At 44.1% G+C, this 18,147-nt stretch overlaps 1 protein-coding gene across 35 annotated transcripts in view; it reads left to right on the top strand.

Annotated features, from left to right (window-relative positions):
- HDAC4 (histone deacetylase 4) overlaps window positions 1-18,147 on the top strand; it is a 555,425-nt gene that overhangs the window by 323,135 nt on the left and 214,143 nt on the right. For 18 of the 35 annotated variants that reach the window (XR_015732038.1, XR_015732039.1, XM_087885399.1 and 15 more), the window contains one exon: window positions 2,276-2,428. The exons of the other annotated variants lie outside the window; for them this stretch is intronic. Coding sequence is in view for 16 of the 18 variants with exons in the window: in XM_087885399.1 (XP_087741525.1) it covers window positions 2,276-2,428 (153 nt within the window). In the remaining 2 variants the exon portion in view is untranslated. The remainder of the gene's footprint in view (window positions 1-2,275; window positions 2,429-18,147) is intronic. 35 annotated transcript variants of the gene reach the window in all.

The raw sequence follows: 18,147 nt of genomic DNA, 5'->3' as shown, positions 1-18,147 counted from the left end.
TCCTGGAGCCGATGGTGACCAAACTCACCCTCTCGAAACTATTAGGGAAACTGGCATCATGCATAAACATCGTGCCTTGGGCCTGACTCCATGCGCGCAGCCTCCAATGGTTTCTGCTACCGCACCAACGAGCCAAGACTGCTGCTTCCCAAACCAAGGTCAGGGTTCCTCTGTCAGTTTGCTGGTCATTGCACTGGTGGCTCTCCCCAGCCCTGGAAAAGGGATGCGTATTCACAGACAATCAACCAATCGTCATTACGACAGATGCCAGCCTACTAGGATGGGGAGCACACTTGGGTGGGCAAGTAGCTCAGGGTCGTTGGTCCTCCAAGGAAACGCAGTCCAGCATCAATCTGCTGGAGCTTCGAGCAATCCACATGGCCCTTCTGACCTTCCAACAGACAATACAGGGACACCATATTTTAATACTTACCGACAACGTTGCAGCGAAAGCCCATGTAAATCGCCAAGGAGGGACAAGGTCCAGGACACTGATGCAGGAAGCTCTCCAGGTCAGGAGATGGGCGGAGGCTCACCTCATCTCTCTACGGGCAGACCACATCACCGGCAAAGACAAACTCCAGGCGGACTTCCTCAGTCGGACCATGGTAGAACCGTCAGAGTGGCGTCTCCACCCCGATCTCTTCCAAGACATTTGTCTCCGATTCGGACAGCCTCAAGTGGATCTGTTCACCTTGTCAGCGAACGCTCATCTTCCATGCTTCATCACTCACTACCCATCTCCGGGAGCGGAGAACACGGATGCTCTCCGTTGCCCCTGGCCACCGGAGCTCCTTTTTGCGTTTCCACCCCTGGCATTAATCCCACGAGTGATACGCAAGATAATAACGGAGGAAGCGGAAGTCATTCTCGTTGCCCCTCATTGGCCAAGGAGACCTTGGTTCTCGGACCTAGTGGCCCTCTCAATAGCACATCCTTGGCGGTTTCCTCCAGAGAGGGTGTCTCTCAGCCAGGGGGCAGTCAACCACCCAGAGCCCCAGTGGCTCAACCTGACTGCCTGGCTCTTGAGGGGCTCCTCCTGAGGGAGGCGCTCTACTCCGAGGACGTCATCCGAATCATGCAGGCGGGCAAAAAGCAGTCCACCATCAGACTCTACAACATCACCTGGAAGGTATTTATCTCTTGGTACTCTGCGCGCAAGATTAATTCCCTTTCAGCTTCTGTCCCGCAGGTCCTGGAGTTCCTCCACGATGGTTTCCGTAAAGGACTGGCATTCAACACACTCAAATGCCATGTTGCTGCACTCTCCACAGTATTGTGACCTAGGGATGGAGTGCTGCTGTCTCGTCATCCTTCCATTCACAGGTTTTTACGTGGAGTCCGAAATCTCTGTCCCGCTGTAGTCCATCGGTATCCCACCTGGGACTTGCCATGGGTACTAAAGGCCCTCACCAAACCACCATTCGAGCCTTTACGTACATCGAGCCTCAGGTACCTTTCTCTAAAGGTTGCCTTCTTGGTGGCCATTACTTCAGCCCGCCACATTTCGGAACTGGCAGCCCTCTCCATCTGGCCTGACCTATGTGTCATACACACAGACAGAGTTATCCTCCGCTTGGAGCCGTCCTTTGTTCCAAAAATTAACTCCCGATTCCATCGGGAACAGGAGGTTATTCTTCCCAATTTCTGTCCCAGAACAGCTCATCCACTGGAACACAAAGGCACACTCTGGATGTCCGCAGAGCTATTAAGTTCTACATCTCGCGGACTGCCCCTTCCAGGCGTTCTGAGGCTGTATTCGTATCATTTCAACCCACCTCGTTGGGATCTAAGGTATCCTCGGCCACCATTGGCCGCTGGATCCGGGCTTGTATTGCCTGGGCGTATGAAACACATATTCCTCCACCGAGGCATGTCATTGCTCACTCAACTCGCAGTGCAGCTATCACCGCTGCTTGGGCCACGCAGGCCTCCCTCGAGGAAATTTGCCGGGCAGCTACCTGGATTACTCCTGTCCCCTTTATTAAACACTATCATTTGGATGTCTTCGCTTCTGCAGAGGCTTCTTTCGGCAGGAGAGTCCTCCAACAGGTACACCTGGCCTCGAGGCCTCCTAGTTCACAGGCTTCCCACCCATAGGGCTGACGAGCTTGGGTATGTCCCACTCCTGACCCACTCCACAGCCTTCTGGGAGAAGAGGCGTTGGACTTACCGTGAACGCCGTTTCTCCGGGGGCTGCGGAGTGGGTCAGCCCCTCCTGCCTGCAATTTTTTCCACGGCTTCTTGCTAACTGTTGGCAGATGCTGTCTTTTAGATCTGGATTTGTCGAACAAAACTGGAGGCGACAGAGGCACGAGGAGGTGTGGCCACAACAATTCGACTCAATGACTGGCCAGACCAACTGGATCATCCCACTCCTGACCCACTCCTGACCCACTCCACAGCCCCTGGAGAAACGGCGTTCACAGTAAGTCCAATGCCTCTTTTATAGTGATTTAAAATAAAATAAACATAAAGGAATATATATATATATATATATATATGCGCAAAAATTTAAAATCTCGGGTGTTTTCCCGCGTCATGTTAACATGACATGGGAAAACACTTGAGATTTTAATTTTTTGCATATACACACCCGCGAAAACTTAAGAAGACAGATGTGTGTGTGTGTGTGTGTGTGTGTGTGTGTGTGTGTGTGTGTATGCAAAAAATTAAAATCTCGGGTGTTTTCCCGCATCATTGTAAATACGTTGGTTAAAATATTTAAAATTCTGCTTAAAATCCCAGCTTAAAATCTTCTAAAAATCCTTACAGAGCACTCTGCAAGGTCTTTAAAACCTCAGCTAAAATCCTACCAGTGACTTTAAAAGTTTTTCTTATAGCAACGTTTCGACAGGCTCACAACCCTGTCATCTTCAGGCTCTTGTTTCATTTAGAAGCGAAGGGATCTCTGTTGCGAGGTCGGAGCTGTCGCTTATCTATATTTGCTGCTGCTGACGTATGCTGGTTAGCCTGTAACTCTGGGTTGTGATTGGAGGACAGCAGTTTTTCTTCCTGCTTCCTCATCCTGGCTGTTTGGCTGCGTGTTACCGGCCCAGCTTTCTCAGATTCTCTATTATTATCTGTCTGCTGTAGAGGGGAAAGGATTCTGGTAGGCATCACAGCACCCTTGATTGTTAGTTGAGATCTCAGCCTGTCTTCTGGTTTGATCCTCTCTCTCTCCTTATTGCTAGCCACCCTCTGCAGAGCGGGAAGAGCAAACTTCTTCTTTCGTACAACACATGAAGGCCACAGGACACAATATTGATTTTAATAAAACCAGAACAGTGGCGAAAGAGGAACATCTCAACAAAAGAATAATCAGGGAGGCCATCGAAATTGAAAAGAGGCCACAGAATATGAACAGACGGGACGACGCCTCTAGGTTATCAAGTATTTGGGGACCTGCACTGAGAGAAACTCGAGTGTTAACATCAGAAGAGAGGCAGAGATTCCAACAAGCAACCAGTGGTGTTGCAAGGCCTGTCAGAATTCTTCCCGCTCTGCAGAGGTGGCTAGCAATAAGGAGAGAGAGAGAGGATCGAGCCAGAAGACAGGCTGAGATCTCAATTAACAATCAAAGGTGCTGTGATGCCTACCAGAATCCTTTCCCCTCTACAGCAGACAGATAATAATAGAGAATCTGAGAAAGCTGGGCCGGTAACACGCAGCCAAACAGCCAGGATGAGGAAGCAGGAAGAAAAACTGCTGTCCTCCAATCACAACCCAGAGTTACAGGCTAACCAGCATATGTCAGCAGCAGCAAATATAGATAAGCGACAGCTCCGATCTCGCAACAGAGATCCCTTCGCTTCTAAATAAAACAAGAGCCTGAAGATGACAGGGTTGTGAGCCTGTCGAAACGTTGCTATAAGAAAAACTTTTAAAGTCACTGGTAGGATTTTAGCTGAGGTTTTAAAGACCTTGCAGAGTGCTCTGTAAGGATTTTTAGAAGATTTTAAGCTGGGATTTTGACCAGAATTTTAAATATTTTAACCAACTTATTTACAATGATGCGGGAAAACACCCGAGATTTTAATTTTTTGCATATGCACACCCGCAAAAACTTAAGAAGACACACACACACACACACACACACACACACACACACATATATATATAAATATATATATATATTTGTTTTCTGAGGTTTTCGCGGGTGTTTGTATGTAGGTCTTTGGTTACTCGGGTTTTCTCCCACGTAAAATTGGAAGTGTCTTGGCGACGTTTCGACGAAGTCTCGTTCGTCATCTTCAGGCTGGTGTTTTTGGCTTCGTGCTTCTAGGAGCAATGTGTGATCGCAACTGTTTCTTCCTTTTAACTGCCAGTGGGGGTGTGAACTGATTGGGTGGAGGTGTGTTCTGATTGGTTGGGGGTTTGGCTGTGCTCTGATTGGATGGGGGTGTGTTCTGTTTAGAACATACATACAGTGTTTTCCATTGAAGCACCTGGTCTACCCCAATATGGGAGGGAGCATACTGCTTCCCTTTCTCCTTTCAGCTCCAATCCAGGAGCCCTCAAGCAGTCGCATTCACAACAAACCATTTTATACCAAATTTATATTTCCTGATAAAAAAATAAAGGGAGACTAGTATAGGCTCAGAGGTTAATACAACTGCCTAATATGCAGTCAGCCCAAGTTCGAATCCGAGTAAGGGTATGGCTAGCTGATGAGAGCTAAATAGCTTGAAATAGATCTATACTAGTCTCCCTTTATTTCTTTATCAGCAAATATAAATGTTGGTTATATATAACCAAATACGGTATATAAAAATCATATATCATAATTCTAGTATAAATATGGGATTGATTCAATCCTTAAACATAATTACATCTAGACTACATAGAATACATTGCTCTGACTTGTCATTTTTTGAAATATAAGAACATACAGTATTTGTCCCTTATTTGGCCCATGCTTTTCAATAAAGTGCTCATCTCTGTTTCAAAGCTGAAGAGCCAGTGCTGTTCGAAAACGTCTCCGTCATGTGGCTGGCATGACTAAACAGCAAAGGTATACGGAACGCTGTTACCTTCCCACCAAAGGTGGTCCCTATTTTTCTACTTGCATTTTTAATGTGCTTTCGAACTGCTAGGTTGGCAGAAGCTGGGACAAGTAATGGGGGCTCACTCCGTTATGCAGCACTAGGGATTTGAACCACTGAACTGCCGACCTTTCCATCGACAGGCTCAGCGTCTTAGCCCCTGAGCCACTGTGTCCCTCTATGTATTGTTATCTCCTATTAAATTACTAATATTTCATATTTAAAAATTATTCATTATTCCACCATAACTGAAATATTCCAAATGTGTAGGATTACTAATAAAGCGAAATATTAACAATATTTAATCAATCCCAGGAGAATATATCAAAATCCCCACAATTTCTAATTCTTAATATTTTAAATTCATAATATACTTTAACACACTATTAATGTTGATAATACAATTAGATTACCTAATCCTAAATTTCCATTTTATAAGCTTAACTTATTTTTAGTTATAATAAACTAAAAATGTATTATCTGTTGTATTATCTGTTAATATATATACTACTATTTTCCCTATTTATATTTTCCATTTTATTAATATATTTTCTCATTATCCATGATCTCTTAATCTTTTTGAAATTCCATCATTTATTGACTTTTTAGTCAGCCTTTTCTCTCTCTCTCTTGGAATCTTGTAGCTCTTTTTGATATATTTGTGCCTACTGAACATTCCCTTCTGGGTGCCCTTTGCTCTTTCTGCTGTATTATTTGAACACCCATCCATACGATTTCTTTTTTTAAAAAAGAGATTTTTCTTTCCCCCCCCTCTCTGTTCTATTATGAACTTTTAAGGAGTTATCTAATTGATTCCTACTTTTTGAAATTCCATCATTTATTGACTTTTTAGTCAGCCTTTTCTCTCTCTCTCTTGGAATCTTGTAGCTCTTTTTGATATATTTGTGCCTACTGAACATTCCCTTCTGGGTGCCCTTTGTCTCTTTCTGCTGTATTATTTGAACACCCATCCATACGATTTCTTTTTTTTAAAAAGAGATTTTTCTTTTCCCCCCCTCTCTGTTCTATTATGAACTTTTAAGGAGTTATCTAATTGATTCCTACTTATTAATCCTTTCTCTTTTTTATTTTTAGCTTCTTGCATCTCCTTCTAATTTCTCATCTATTTCCTGAATATCGTCTTGCTCTCCCCCCCCATTGTTGAGTGACTTCTACATTCATTTCTGTGTCTTTAAACAATCCCCTTGTCTCCTTATTGTTCTTTATAGTTTCAAGCACACTTTTTAACATCAAGAATATTTTTTCATATGCCTCTATTATCCCCTGTAAATCCATTTTATAACAATTTAATAAAATTACTCAGTATATTTCTATAGTTCCAATGTCTCAATATTTAAAAACTCCTGCTTAATAAGATTTCATCAATCCCATAATTATACCTCCAAAACCTCTAAAGTTATGATCTTTAAAAATCTTTATAGCCTTATAGTTTTCCAATTATGTATCTTCCCAATTGTCCAAATTTTAAAGTCTTATTTAACTTTCCTTCTTTTCTCTTTTCTTCTGTCACCTTTCTTCTTTTGTCTCGTAGAATGTTCTGTCAAATAACATTAATAATCCAAATCCAAATTAATCCACTAGATTCCTCCAAACTTTCAGATCCATAATCCAATAGCCCAGCGGTTCTCAACCTGGGGGTCGCAACCCCTTTGGGGGTCGAACGGCCATTTCACAGGGGTCGCCAAAGCCCTCTCTCGCCCCCCCATGCCTTCACTCACCCTCCCTCTCTGCTCTGTGGGATCGCCGGCCGTTCGCTTACCCCACCCACCCCCAATCTATTGCTGTTTCCTGAGTCCCAGCTGATGGCTAGAGAAAAAAAAAACGGTTTAAATTCTTGCCACGGGGCTTCAAAGGGCCGCCCTATAGCCAGTGGTGCAGCCGAACCGTTTGTTAAATTGCTGGCTTGCCCCGCCCCTCCGCACCACTATTTATTGCCAATAAATAGTGGTGGGCAAGGGGTGGGGGAGCCAGCAATTTAACAAATGGTTTGGTGTTTTTTTGTAATTTTATTGGCCCGTGGAGCTTCAGCATAGGCTAATTAGCCCTTGATTAGATCGGCTCCCAACTCTCAGCTGAGTTGCTCTCAGCTGTTTTGCTCAGGCTCTGCTGCTTGCTGGAGCAGATTTTTTTCCCCCTAGCTATGCTGAAAAACAAAACTGAAAGTAAAGAGGCTGTTGGCTTTGCTGTTGCTGCAAGTTGGAAAATTAGGCAGGTAGATTTCTTTTCTTTTTCCTCACCAAAAAAGGTAGGTGCAAACAATGGGAAATTTAGGGCAAAAGAGGAGAGTTCAAGATTTTAAAACACAAAAGAAAAAAAGCTCTATTTAACTAGGGAATTATAATAATTGAGAAACTATTAATTGTATATTGTGTTGAAAGCAGAAATGGTTAAGTTGTGGTTTGGAGGAATATATGGGGAAATTATTTGGTTTATTATTATTGGTAAATATAATTAATTGATTTGTAAGAAATTGGATTGCTTGGAAATAATTGGAATATTCATGTTCATATTGCTTAATATACAAAAAAGGTAGTTATATAACTAATTGATTTATATTAAAATGTTGAATTTATATTAAACAACTGTAATATTACATAATTAACCAATGTGAGGATGGATATAAAAATAGATGACAATGGGAAGGGGCATAATATAGAATAGAAGGGAAAAATTGAATTTGATTAAGATTAGAGATGAGGATGAAGGGTAATACTGGTTTTTTTAAAAAATAGATGAGGAATAAATATGGCAAAAAGGAAATATAGAAATTGTAAATTTAATTGAAATGACTAAACACTGTGTTGGAAGAAATATCCTTCTGGGTTCTGCTCCAAGTGGAGAAAAATACACTGGAAACATGGAGACTGCTTGGAAAGATGGTTTAATGGTGGACAGGATCACATGGCTTGAGTTCCTGAACAGAAAAGGGCAGATACAGTAAATCCTCGGGTTTTTATGCTCTCTCTGGTTCTGCATTTCTTGGGGCCACGAAAGAGTATCCTGATTGGTTGTCAGACTCCCAGGGGGTGGAGATCTTAGCTAGCCTTGCTGGCTGATGGTCACATGTGCTTCCCAGGTCACATGTGGTAAGTTTCTGTTGCTAGATGGGTAGAGAGCTAATCCTATCTTTATTGGATCTTGGGCAATTCCTACTATGGCTCTGCCTGAAGGAGGTAGATCTTTGTTATGTAGAATAGACTGGCCCAGGCCTTAATGGCCCATTGACAAAGGGTGGGGGCAGGAAGATGGGAGCTGCTTCAAAACATGCTTATCCCAGGGAAATATAATATTCTGCCTTTTTCATATTTCCTAAAATATTTCACTCTTCCAGGAAAGGGGTGGGTGCTAACTTCCTACAAAAGAAAATACATTGTATGTTTGTATGTGTGTTTCTAATTATTGTTGTTTATTGTTATTTATTCTCTTTTATTCCTTAAAGTTTAACAATTCATTCTTTATCTTAATATCTTTATATTTGTTTGGGGTTGGCTTTCTTCCCTTTCATCTTTTTTATTGTACAGCAATCTTTCTCCTCAAACCTACCACCTCTCTCTTTTCTTTCCTTCTTACTTTCTCTTCCTCCCCCTCTTCTCCTCCTCCCTACTTCCTCTTCCTTTCTTCTTCTGCTCCTCTCTTCCTCCCTCTCTTACCCTCACTCCTACTCTAATTTCCCTTCCCTTCCTTCATCCCTCTCTATTGCTGTATCCTTTTATGCATATGGACTACTCAGAGGGCTGAAAAAGTTATTTCTGACTGGTCCTCGCACTTTTGACCAGTCCTCGAACTTACGACTGTCCTCACATTTTATGTTTTTGCCCTATCTTGTCACCATGGTGAAGAGAAGCAGTTGTGAAATGAGTGACACGGTTGTTAAGAATGCTACAATGGGCATAAATGATGACCAGTCATAAGTGCGAAGACCGGTCAAAAGTGCGAGGACCTGTCAGAAATCACATTTTTCAGCCCTCTGGGTAGTCCTTTTGTGCACATGGACTACTCAGAAGGCTGAAAAAGTTATTTTTGACTGGTCCTCGCACTTTTGACCAATCCTTGAATTTACGACTATCCTCACATTTTACGTTTTTTGCCCTATCTTATCACCATGGTGAAAAGAAGCGGTTGTGAAATGAGTGACATGGTTGTTAAGAAAGCTGCACGGGCATAAATGTGAGGATGGTCACAAGTGTGAGGACCAGTCAAAAGTGCGAGGACCTGTCAGAAATGACTTTTTTCAGCCCTCTGAGTAGTCGCTATACACATAGCCATGGCTACCCAATCACATGACCAGCTAGCCACGCCCACCCAGTCATATGACCTCCAAGTCACGCCCACAAAATAAGCCACGTCCACAGAACCGGTAGTTAAAAAATTTAGAACCCACCCCTGGTTGGGGGTCACCACAACATGAGGAACTGTATTAAAGGGTCGCGGCATTAGGAAGGTTGAGAACCACTGCAATAGCCAATTTTAATAAAACTTACTTATTTGCAAGTTAGTTCCTTTTAGAAATCTTCAAAAGGGAAAAAAAACTTATTAAGTATTCTCAAAATATCCAAGTCGTCTTCGAACATAAGGTCAAGGTCAGGCCGCTTCCAGATGTTGTTACTTCTATTAGACTGTGTATTAGACTTTTTGTGTATGGAGTTCAGTTTCACTGAGTATACTGTGGCTATAGTGCTGTAGTACTTCTCTTCTTCCAGTAGATGGCTCTCTTGTTCCCAAATCCAATGTTAAACAATCTGTCAAAAACAACTGATTATCCGATAAATCCAGGGGGTTTAGAAATACAAATAAACAGTTTCTCCTGAAAATCACCTTTCAAATTGTTTAAGCTTTTTTCAGGCTTTCTGTGTTTTAAAGCTTCCCTTGGGCTTCTTTTGCCTCTTGATTTTCAGGGTTTTTTTTCCCTCCATGTATTTAATCACAACTTTCTTAGGCTTGGAAGTTCTCTTTTGAAATTCTTGTACTTAAATCAGGTCTTTAGAGTAAAAGTTGGTAATTATCTCACCCAGTTTCAGTGCTCTGTCCATGATCCACTACAGCACAAAACTTACAGTCCCGGTTGTCCCAACTTTGTGACTACCAAAAATGGCTGTCATCCCTGCTGCCATTCAGGAGAGCTTGATTCAGACCTAACGAGGAAATTGCGAATTCCTCATGGTCAGCGAAGCGTCTCTCCTTCCTTTACCTACCTTACAAGGTGTCTATGACCCCATAGGGTCTCCTAACAGCGGTTACCAGCTGGATTTTGCAAGGCTCCGCGGGTCCTGCTATTTTCCAGCCGTTCTCACCACAACATCAACCAGAAGTCTTCTTATCAGTTACAGTGTTAACTGGCCAATTTACCAATTTCAGTCTATTGATAATAATATCATTCAATAAGTAATCTTGCAATTTTATCAAATAAGAGAATATTTTAAATGGTTTACTTGATATATGCACTTGCTAAGTATATAGAGTTTTAGCAAGACCCTAAATTAACAACTGCTAACCATAATTAACATACGTTAATTTAAATTTAAGGAGAGGGGAGCGGAACTGGCGGGTATTACGGAGACCTGGTTGGACCTGGAATGGGGGGGTCCCCTCGTTGAAATGTGCCCATCAGGTTTCCGTGCATTCCATCAGCCGAGGTCACAAGGGAGGGGCAGGGGTGGTGGCGGTTGTCATTAAAGAAGGTCTTAGGCCAAGGGAGGCCACTGTCCCTCAGACTGCCGGATGTGAGTCCCTCCTTGTGAAGTGGGGTCATGGGGTACAGATGGGTTTGCTGATCACGTACCTGGCTCCCTGCCATGTGGCAGCAGCCCTGCCTGAGCTACTCAATGTTATAGCCGCGGTGGCAGTTGATACTCCCAGGCTTATGGTCATGGGGGATTTTAACTTGCCACCCGTGGGTGAGACATCTGAGGTGGCTCAGGAGTTCATGGCTTCCATGACAGCTATGGACCTGACCCAACTAATTCATGGCCCTACCCACAGGGGGGGAAACACGCTGGACTTGGTTTTTGTCTCTGGACAGTGGTTGAGTGATCTCGAGATAGGGGATATAGTCCCCGAGCCCTTGTCATGGTCGGATCACTCTCTCCTTCGCCTTGACCTTTGAACCGCTGCACCTCGCCACAGGGAGGCGGAGCCAGTAAGATGGTTCCGCCCCAGGCGCCTGATGGAACCTGACAGGTTCCAGATGGAGCTTGGGCCATTACCTGAGGCTCTGGCTCATGCCCCGACTGGAGACCTAGTGGCCGCCTGGGATAGGGTGGCCGCTGGAGCTCTGGATCGGGTCGTGCCTTTGCGGCCTCTGACCCGGCGCCGGTCTCATTTGGCCCCTTGGTTTACTGAGGAGCTGAGGGAGATGAAGCGCTGGAAAAGACGCCTGGAGAGCAGTTGGAGGGCCAGTCTTTCTGAATCCGACTGAACACTGGTAAGATCTCATATTAAGAATTACCTAGTGGCGATAAAAGCAGCAAAGTGTAATTATTTTGCTGCTCTTATTGCATCATCAGAGAACCGCCCGGCCGCCCTGTTTAGGGTGACCCACTCCTTGCTCCACCAGGTTGTGCGGGAGGACCCCTTGGAGGGTTGAGCCGAGGACTTTGTACAGTATCTGCATGACAAAGTCACTCAGATTCGGGAAGGTCTGGACTCCGACTGGGTAGTTTCACGGGGAATGACTGAGGCAGGTCTTGAGAATGTTATCTGGGATGAGTTTGATCCTGTGACTCCTGACGACGTGGAGAGGATTCTGGGTAGACTGAACGCGACCACATGTTTGTTGGACCCGTGTCCCTCCTGGTTAGTGCTGGCTTCTCAGGAGGTGACGCGAGACTGGCTCCAGGGGATTATAAATGCTTCATTGAGTGAGGGTGACTTCCCCGCCGCCCTGAAAGAGGCGGTGGTGAGGCCTCTCCTCAAGAAGCCTTCCCTGGACCCGGCTGTGTTGTCTAATTATCGTCCGGTCTCCAACCTTCGCTTTGTGGCGAAGATTGTTGAGAGTGTGGTTGTGCGACAGCTCCCCCAGCACCTGGATGAAACGGTGTATCTGGATCCATTCCAGTCGGGTTTCAGGCCGGGGTACAGCACGGAAACAGCATTGGTCACGTTGGTTGATGATCTCTGGAGGGCTCGGGACAGAGGTTACTCCTCTGTCCTGGTCCTATTAGATCTCTCAGCGGCTTTTGATACCATTGACCATGGTATCATGCTGCACCGGTTGAAAGAGTTAGGGGTGGGGGGCACTGTGTTGCAGTGGTTCTCCTCCTTTCTCTCCGACCGGTTGCAGTCTGTGTTGGCAGGGGGGCAGAGGTCAACCCCGCGGCACCTCATATGTGGGGTGCCACAAGGGTCGGTCCTCTCGCCCCTTCTGTTCAACATTTATGTAAAGCCGCTGGGTGAGATCATCCGTGGTTTTGGGGTGAAGTACCATCAGTACGCTGATGATACTCAGCTGTACATCTCCACCCCGGACCACCCCAATGATGCCCTTGAAGTGATGTCCCGGTGCCTGGAGGCCGTGCGGATCTGGATGGGGAGAAACAGGCTCAGGCTCAACCCATCCAAGACCGAGTGGCTGTGGTTTCTGACGTCCTGATATAGTCAGTTGGTGCCATCACTGACTATTGGGGGCAAATTGCTGGCCCCCACGAAGAGGGCTCGCAACTTGGGCGTCCTCCTGGATTCACGACTGTCTTTAGAAGAGCATTTGACGGCTGTGACTGGGAGGATTTTTCATCAGGTTCGCCTGATTCGCCAGTTGCGTCCCTTTCTGGATTGGGACTCCTTACGCACGGTCACTCATGCCCTTGTCACTTCTCGCCTGGACTACTGCAATGCTCTCTACATGGGGCTCCCCTTGAGGACCACCCAGAGGCTCCAACTGGCACAGAGTGCGGCCATGCGGGTGGTTATGGGAGCGACATGGCGTTCCCATGTAACACCTCTCCTGTGCGAGCGCACTGGCTCCCGGTGGTCTTCCGTTTGTGCTTCAAGGTCTTGGTTACCACCTTTAGAGCATTCCATGGCTTAGGACCTGGTTATCTACGGGACCGCCTGCTGCCATCAGTAGCCTCCCACCGGCCGGTACGCTCTCATAGAGAGGGGCTTCTCCGGGTGCCGTCGGCCAAACAATATCAACTGGCGGCCCCCAGGGGGAGAGCCTTCTCTGTGGGGGCACCTACTATTTGGAATGAGCTCCCCCCGGAGATACGGAGGATCCCGGATTTACGCATCTTCTGCCGCGCTCTCAAGACCTTCTTATTCCATCAAGCTGGCCTGGCCTAATTCCCTTTTTAAAACGTAAATTTTAATTTGTTCTTAATTTATTGGGGTGTTTTAAATTTGTCTTCGGCCAAATTGTTTAATTCGGTTTTATTCAGTTTTAAATTTTGTATTTATGTGTTTTTATCCTGTGGCTGTTCACCGCCCTGAGTCCTGAGTAGGGCGGTATACAAATCAAATAAACTAAACTAAACTAAACTAAACTAAATTTAGTAGAAAAATATACATTAAGCAAACAACTAATTGACCTTTTAAGAAATTGGGGATTGGGGCAGAGGGATAATAAGGAAACACTTAATATGCTAGAGCAGGGGTGTCAAATTTCATTGAGGGCCACATCAGGGTTGTGGTGGACAACCCTGGGGCAGGGCAGGGCTGTTGTGGATGGGGCTGTTGTGGGTGGGGCCATTGTGGGAGTCAATGTCACTCATGTCGGGGGATGCCTGTGTTGGCCTGGGTGGGGCTGAGGGGAACTTTTCCTTCCTTCCTTCCTTCCTTCCTTCCTTCCTTCCTTCCTTCCTTCCTTCCTTCCTTCCTTCTTTCTCCCTTTTTTTCTTTTTCTTTTTCCTTCCCTCTTCCCTCTCCTTTTTTTCTTCTTCCTTCCCCCTTTCCTAAATTTCTTTCTTGTTCTCTTCCTCTCTTTCCTTCTTTTTCTTTGTCTTTCCTCTTTACCTTTTGTTACTTTCCCTTTCTCCTTTCCTGTCCCTTCTTGGATGCTCAAATGCAAAAGGGGAAACATTTCTTGATGCCTCCTTGCCTTGTGATCAAATGCCACTTTTGCTAATAGTTTGTGGCCACTTAAAAGACTAAAAACAAACCAGGCTCAGTTTATCTCATGCTTGCATTTAGTGGGGGTGTCCACAGACAACACTACAGCAAAATTGTCAAAATGGTGGCTGTGATAGTTGATCAGAGCTCCTCTTGTTTTTTATGTGCAACATCTTTAGTGTTTAGGAACAGAGCTAAGTTAGTTGCTTTTCTATTAATACATAATCTTTAAAAGGGCTTTCCTGTAGGGACCCTGCATGGTCTAATTCAGAGGTCCCCAACCTTTTTGGCACTAGGGACTGGTTTCATGGAAGAGTTTTTCAATGGACCCATGTGTGTGTGTCAGTGGTGAAATCTAAAATTTGTTACTACTGGTTCTATGGGCGTGGCTTGGTGGGGTGGGGGTAATGTGACTGGGTGGGTGTGGCCAATTTTTTTTAAACTTTTAAAACCATTTTTTCTACAACCCTTCGGCGAAGAGGTTGTTAAAAAATGCTTTTAAAAGTAAAAAAAAAAGCCTCTGATGATTGTGCGGCTCAGCTGGGCATGTGGGGGGGCAGAGATTTTTGCTACCGGTTCTCCGAACCACCCGCCTCCTACATCATATAACCTGAAGTACTTTTACGTGATTTCTTATCACTTGCCCAATCAGAATCAGCATAACAACATAATTCTGCATAATCAGTATGTGTTGGTTCTAACAATAATTTCATATGTTTAGTGTGTTTTAGGTATTTCAATAATTTCTTAACACATGTCCAATGAAACTGTTTTGCCTTACCTATGTGTCGAGACAAGAGATTAACACTAAGTGCAATGTCGGGTCTGGTCCAACTACTAATGTATAACGGTGACCCAATAACTGAACAATAAAGTGTTTGATCCTCGAACTCAGGACTTGCTTCATGTGTTGAGTTGTGAAAATCTGTGCATGGGTGTCTTTGTTGTGTTAGCATCCTTCATGTTGCAATGATGCAAAATTTGTTCAATTTTATTTTCTTGTGAAAGACTAAACCCCTTCTGTGTTTTTTTAATCTGAACACCTAAATAAGTGCTAATATGACCCAATGATTTCAATGTGAAATATCTCTGCAAAGCTTTGGCAAAAATTTCACTCATTTGCTTATTTGGACCAATATAAACAATATCATCAACATAAACAAGAACTATCTCATATGCATTGTTAGATCTTTTTGTGAACACGCACTCATCAGTTTCGGACTTAATAAATCCCATTGAATTTAGTTTGCCAGTAAGACATAAGTACCACATTAAACCAGACTGTTTCAGACCATAAAGACTTTTGTTTAGAAATCAGGTATCCCCTTCCTGCTGTCGGAACCCTGGAGGACCTCTCACGTAGATCTCTTCATCTAGGTCTGCATGTAGATAAGCCGTGTCAACATCGAACTGGAAAACTTCTAAACCAAGGATAGTTGCAGTTGCTAAAGCAATTTTTACACTCTCAGTTCTGACTGTCGGTGAATAGGTATTTGTGTAGTCCTCAGGATAACGTTGAGCAAAACCCTGAGCTACAAGTCTGGCCTTGTACAGTGACTCATCATTTGGCTTCTTTTTGATTCTGTAGACCCATCAAGTGCCAATGACCTTTTTGTTTGCTGGAGGTTTTGCAGGTGTAAACACTTTAAGTTTCTTTAGACTGTCCATTTCAATCTGCATTGCTTCATACCATTTGTCTTGCTCTGAATCAGGAAGATGTTTGATTTGCGTGAAATTATCAGGTGGAAGTGTAACATTGCAAATCAAAGGCAAGGGTGTTTTTGTCAGTTGCCACGAATATTGCTGTGGAGGGATTCCTTTTGTGTCCCTCTTGGAACGCCTCGGAACAGTCATCTATTCTTCTTCCGTTTCGTCCTCGTCCTCACATTCGTCACTAGCGTCAGCATCTGCGGCTTGCGAAGACGGAACATCAGGTTGAGAAGAACTAGTGGATCATCAATCTGCACAGCATCAGCAGTATCATCTCTAGGAAAATAAACTCCAGGATCATTGGAATGAATCCTGGACCAGTCAACATCTTCCTCAAAATTAGCAGATTGGGAAATCACAATTACATGTTTAGAGTCAATAAATTTGCTCCATTTTGAGTTATCATCAATACCCATAAATCTCAGTCTCTTTGCTGCTGGACCTTTTCTTCTTTGAGTTAAGGGAATGTTCACCATAGCATATGAACCAAAAATATGGATGTTTTTAAGATCAGGCTTGTAGCCATACATCATGAAGAAAGGAGTCTGATTTATTACACTGCTCCAAGTACAGTTGACAATGTAATTTGCATATTTAAGAGCTTCACCCCAGTATGGGTTGCTAAGGTTGGCGTCTTCTAGGAGACAACACATCATGGTTTGCAGGACCCCTTGTCATCTCTCTGCGACCCCGTTATGAGCCGATGTGTAAGGAGCCGACGTCTGATGAAGAATTCCATTCTTACGCATCCAGTCCTGGAAACGCTGAGACATGAATTCAGCACCACGATCACTGTGGATTTTGGCGATGCGAACTTGGTGTTGGGTAGAAACAAGAGCAGCAAAGTCTTTAAAGATCTGAAAAGTCTCAGATTTTTCTTTCATAGGAAATACATATCCATATCTAGAATAATTAACAATAATTGTTAGAAAATATTTTCTACCACCAAGTGTTGGCGGAAATGGACCAACTATGTCAGTGTGAACCAAATCAAAAATGCGTGTTGACAGGCATGTAGCGCGTTTGGGAATGGCTGCTGCTTTGGATTTGGCCTTTTTGCATACAGCACAATCCAAAAACATCTTACACCCCTTTAGACCCAAACCTTTTGCGAACTCCGGCATCTTCCTAAGACCACGGAAACTGGCATGCCCCAATCTTCTATGCCATTTGTGGATACACCTGGAATGCAAAGGTTTACCAGTTAGTGAATTCTCAACATTAACATTTTTATGAGGAACCTCAGGCTTGCTCTGAGCAACCTGTTTCCTAATTTTCTTTTTGTTGGCTTTAGGAGCCTTTGGAGTAGCAACAAGATCTCTCACTGGAGCATCTCTCTCTGGGCCTGTGCTCTCCTTTTTTGGTATACTTGCCTGTGTTTGCGATTTAGGCTTTGGCTTTAAGTAATAAACACCACCAATTAACATGGTTTCAGCAACAATATCTCCATCTTTAATTATGTAACTTGCTTTCTCGAGGTGGTGAACCTGGAACTTTAATGCTCTAGACAAGTGACTCTGACTAAGCAAATTACTAGTTGCTGTTGGTATATAATAAACATCAGGAATGAATGCATCGAGCTCTTCAACATAAACAGTTCCTTTTCCTTTGACCTGACAAGGATGATTTGAAAAAGAATAAAGTTCACGTAGTTCAGGTTCAGGTTTGTGCATCTCTATGAAAAGTTCCTTTCTGTAGGTAACATGCAACACTGCACCACTGTCCAAAGTCCACAGGAGTCGTCTGTTGTACTCTGGTTGAGGTTGTGGATCATTGGTTAAAGCCAATGTGGCGAGTGGAGCTTGCGAATCATGTCGGGGACCACGACGACCTTGTCTACCACCTCTGCCTCTGCCTCTGGAGTCTGTTCCTCTGGGCTGGTATGTGACGGGAGCTGGAACTCGTTGGGGACAATCCTGGGTGGCATGTCCCACACAATTACAGATGTAGCATCTTGGCATCCTTGGAGCGTAGGGCCTTCCTTGGAAGGGACGCCTAGCTGGAGCTCTTGATGCAGGTGGTCCTCTCAAGTGTGGCGTGGCTAACATGAGTGCTTCTTCTTCAATTAAAAGTCTGCATACATTGTCCACTGTGCGTTGAGCAATAGGCACTAGATTAATCTTTGTAATGGCATCTTTCCATTCATAATTCAGTGAGTTAATAATAATGTTGATCGTTTGAATATCATCAATATTATAGCCTCTTTCTCTCAATTCTCTTCTGATTCCTTTCATTTTGGTCAAATGTCCTCCAATTTGTTCACCAGGTTTCAATCTCGAACCATGGAATTCAGACATGAGCAAATATGAAGATTCAATTGAAACAGGCC

The sequence above is a fragment of the Pantherophis guttatus genome, chromosome 1 (genome assembly GCF_059756535.1).
Source record: "Pantherophis guttatus breed Tessera chromosome 1, ASM5975653v1, whole genome shotgun sequence".
NCBI classification, from domain to species: domain Eukaryota; kingdom Metazoa; phylum Chordata; class Lepidosauria; order Squamata; family Colubridae; genus Pantherophis; species Pantherophis guttatus.
Note: the sequence above shows the minus strand (reverse complement) of the source record. Positions and strands in the feature narration are given on the sequence as shown.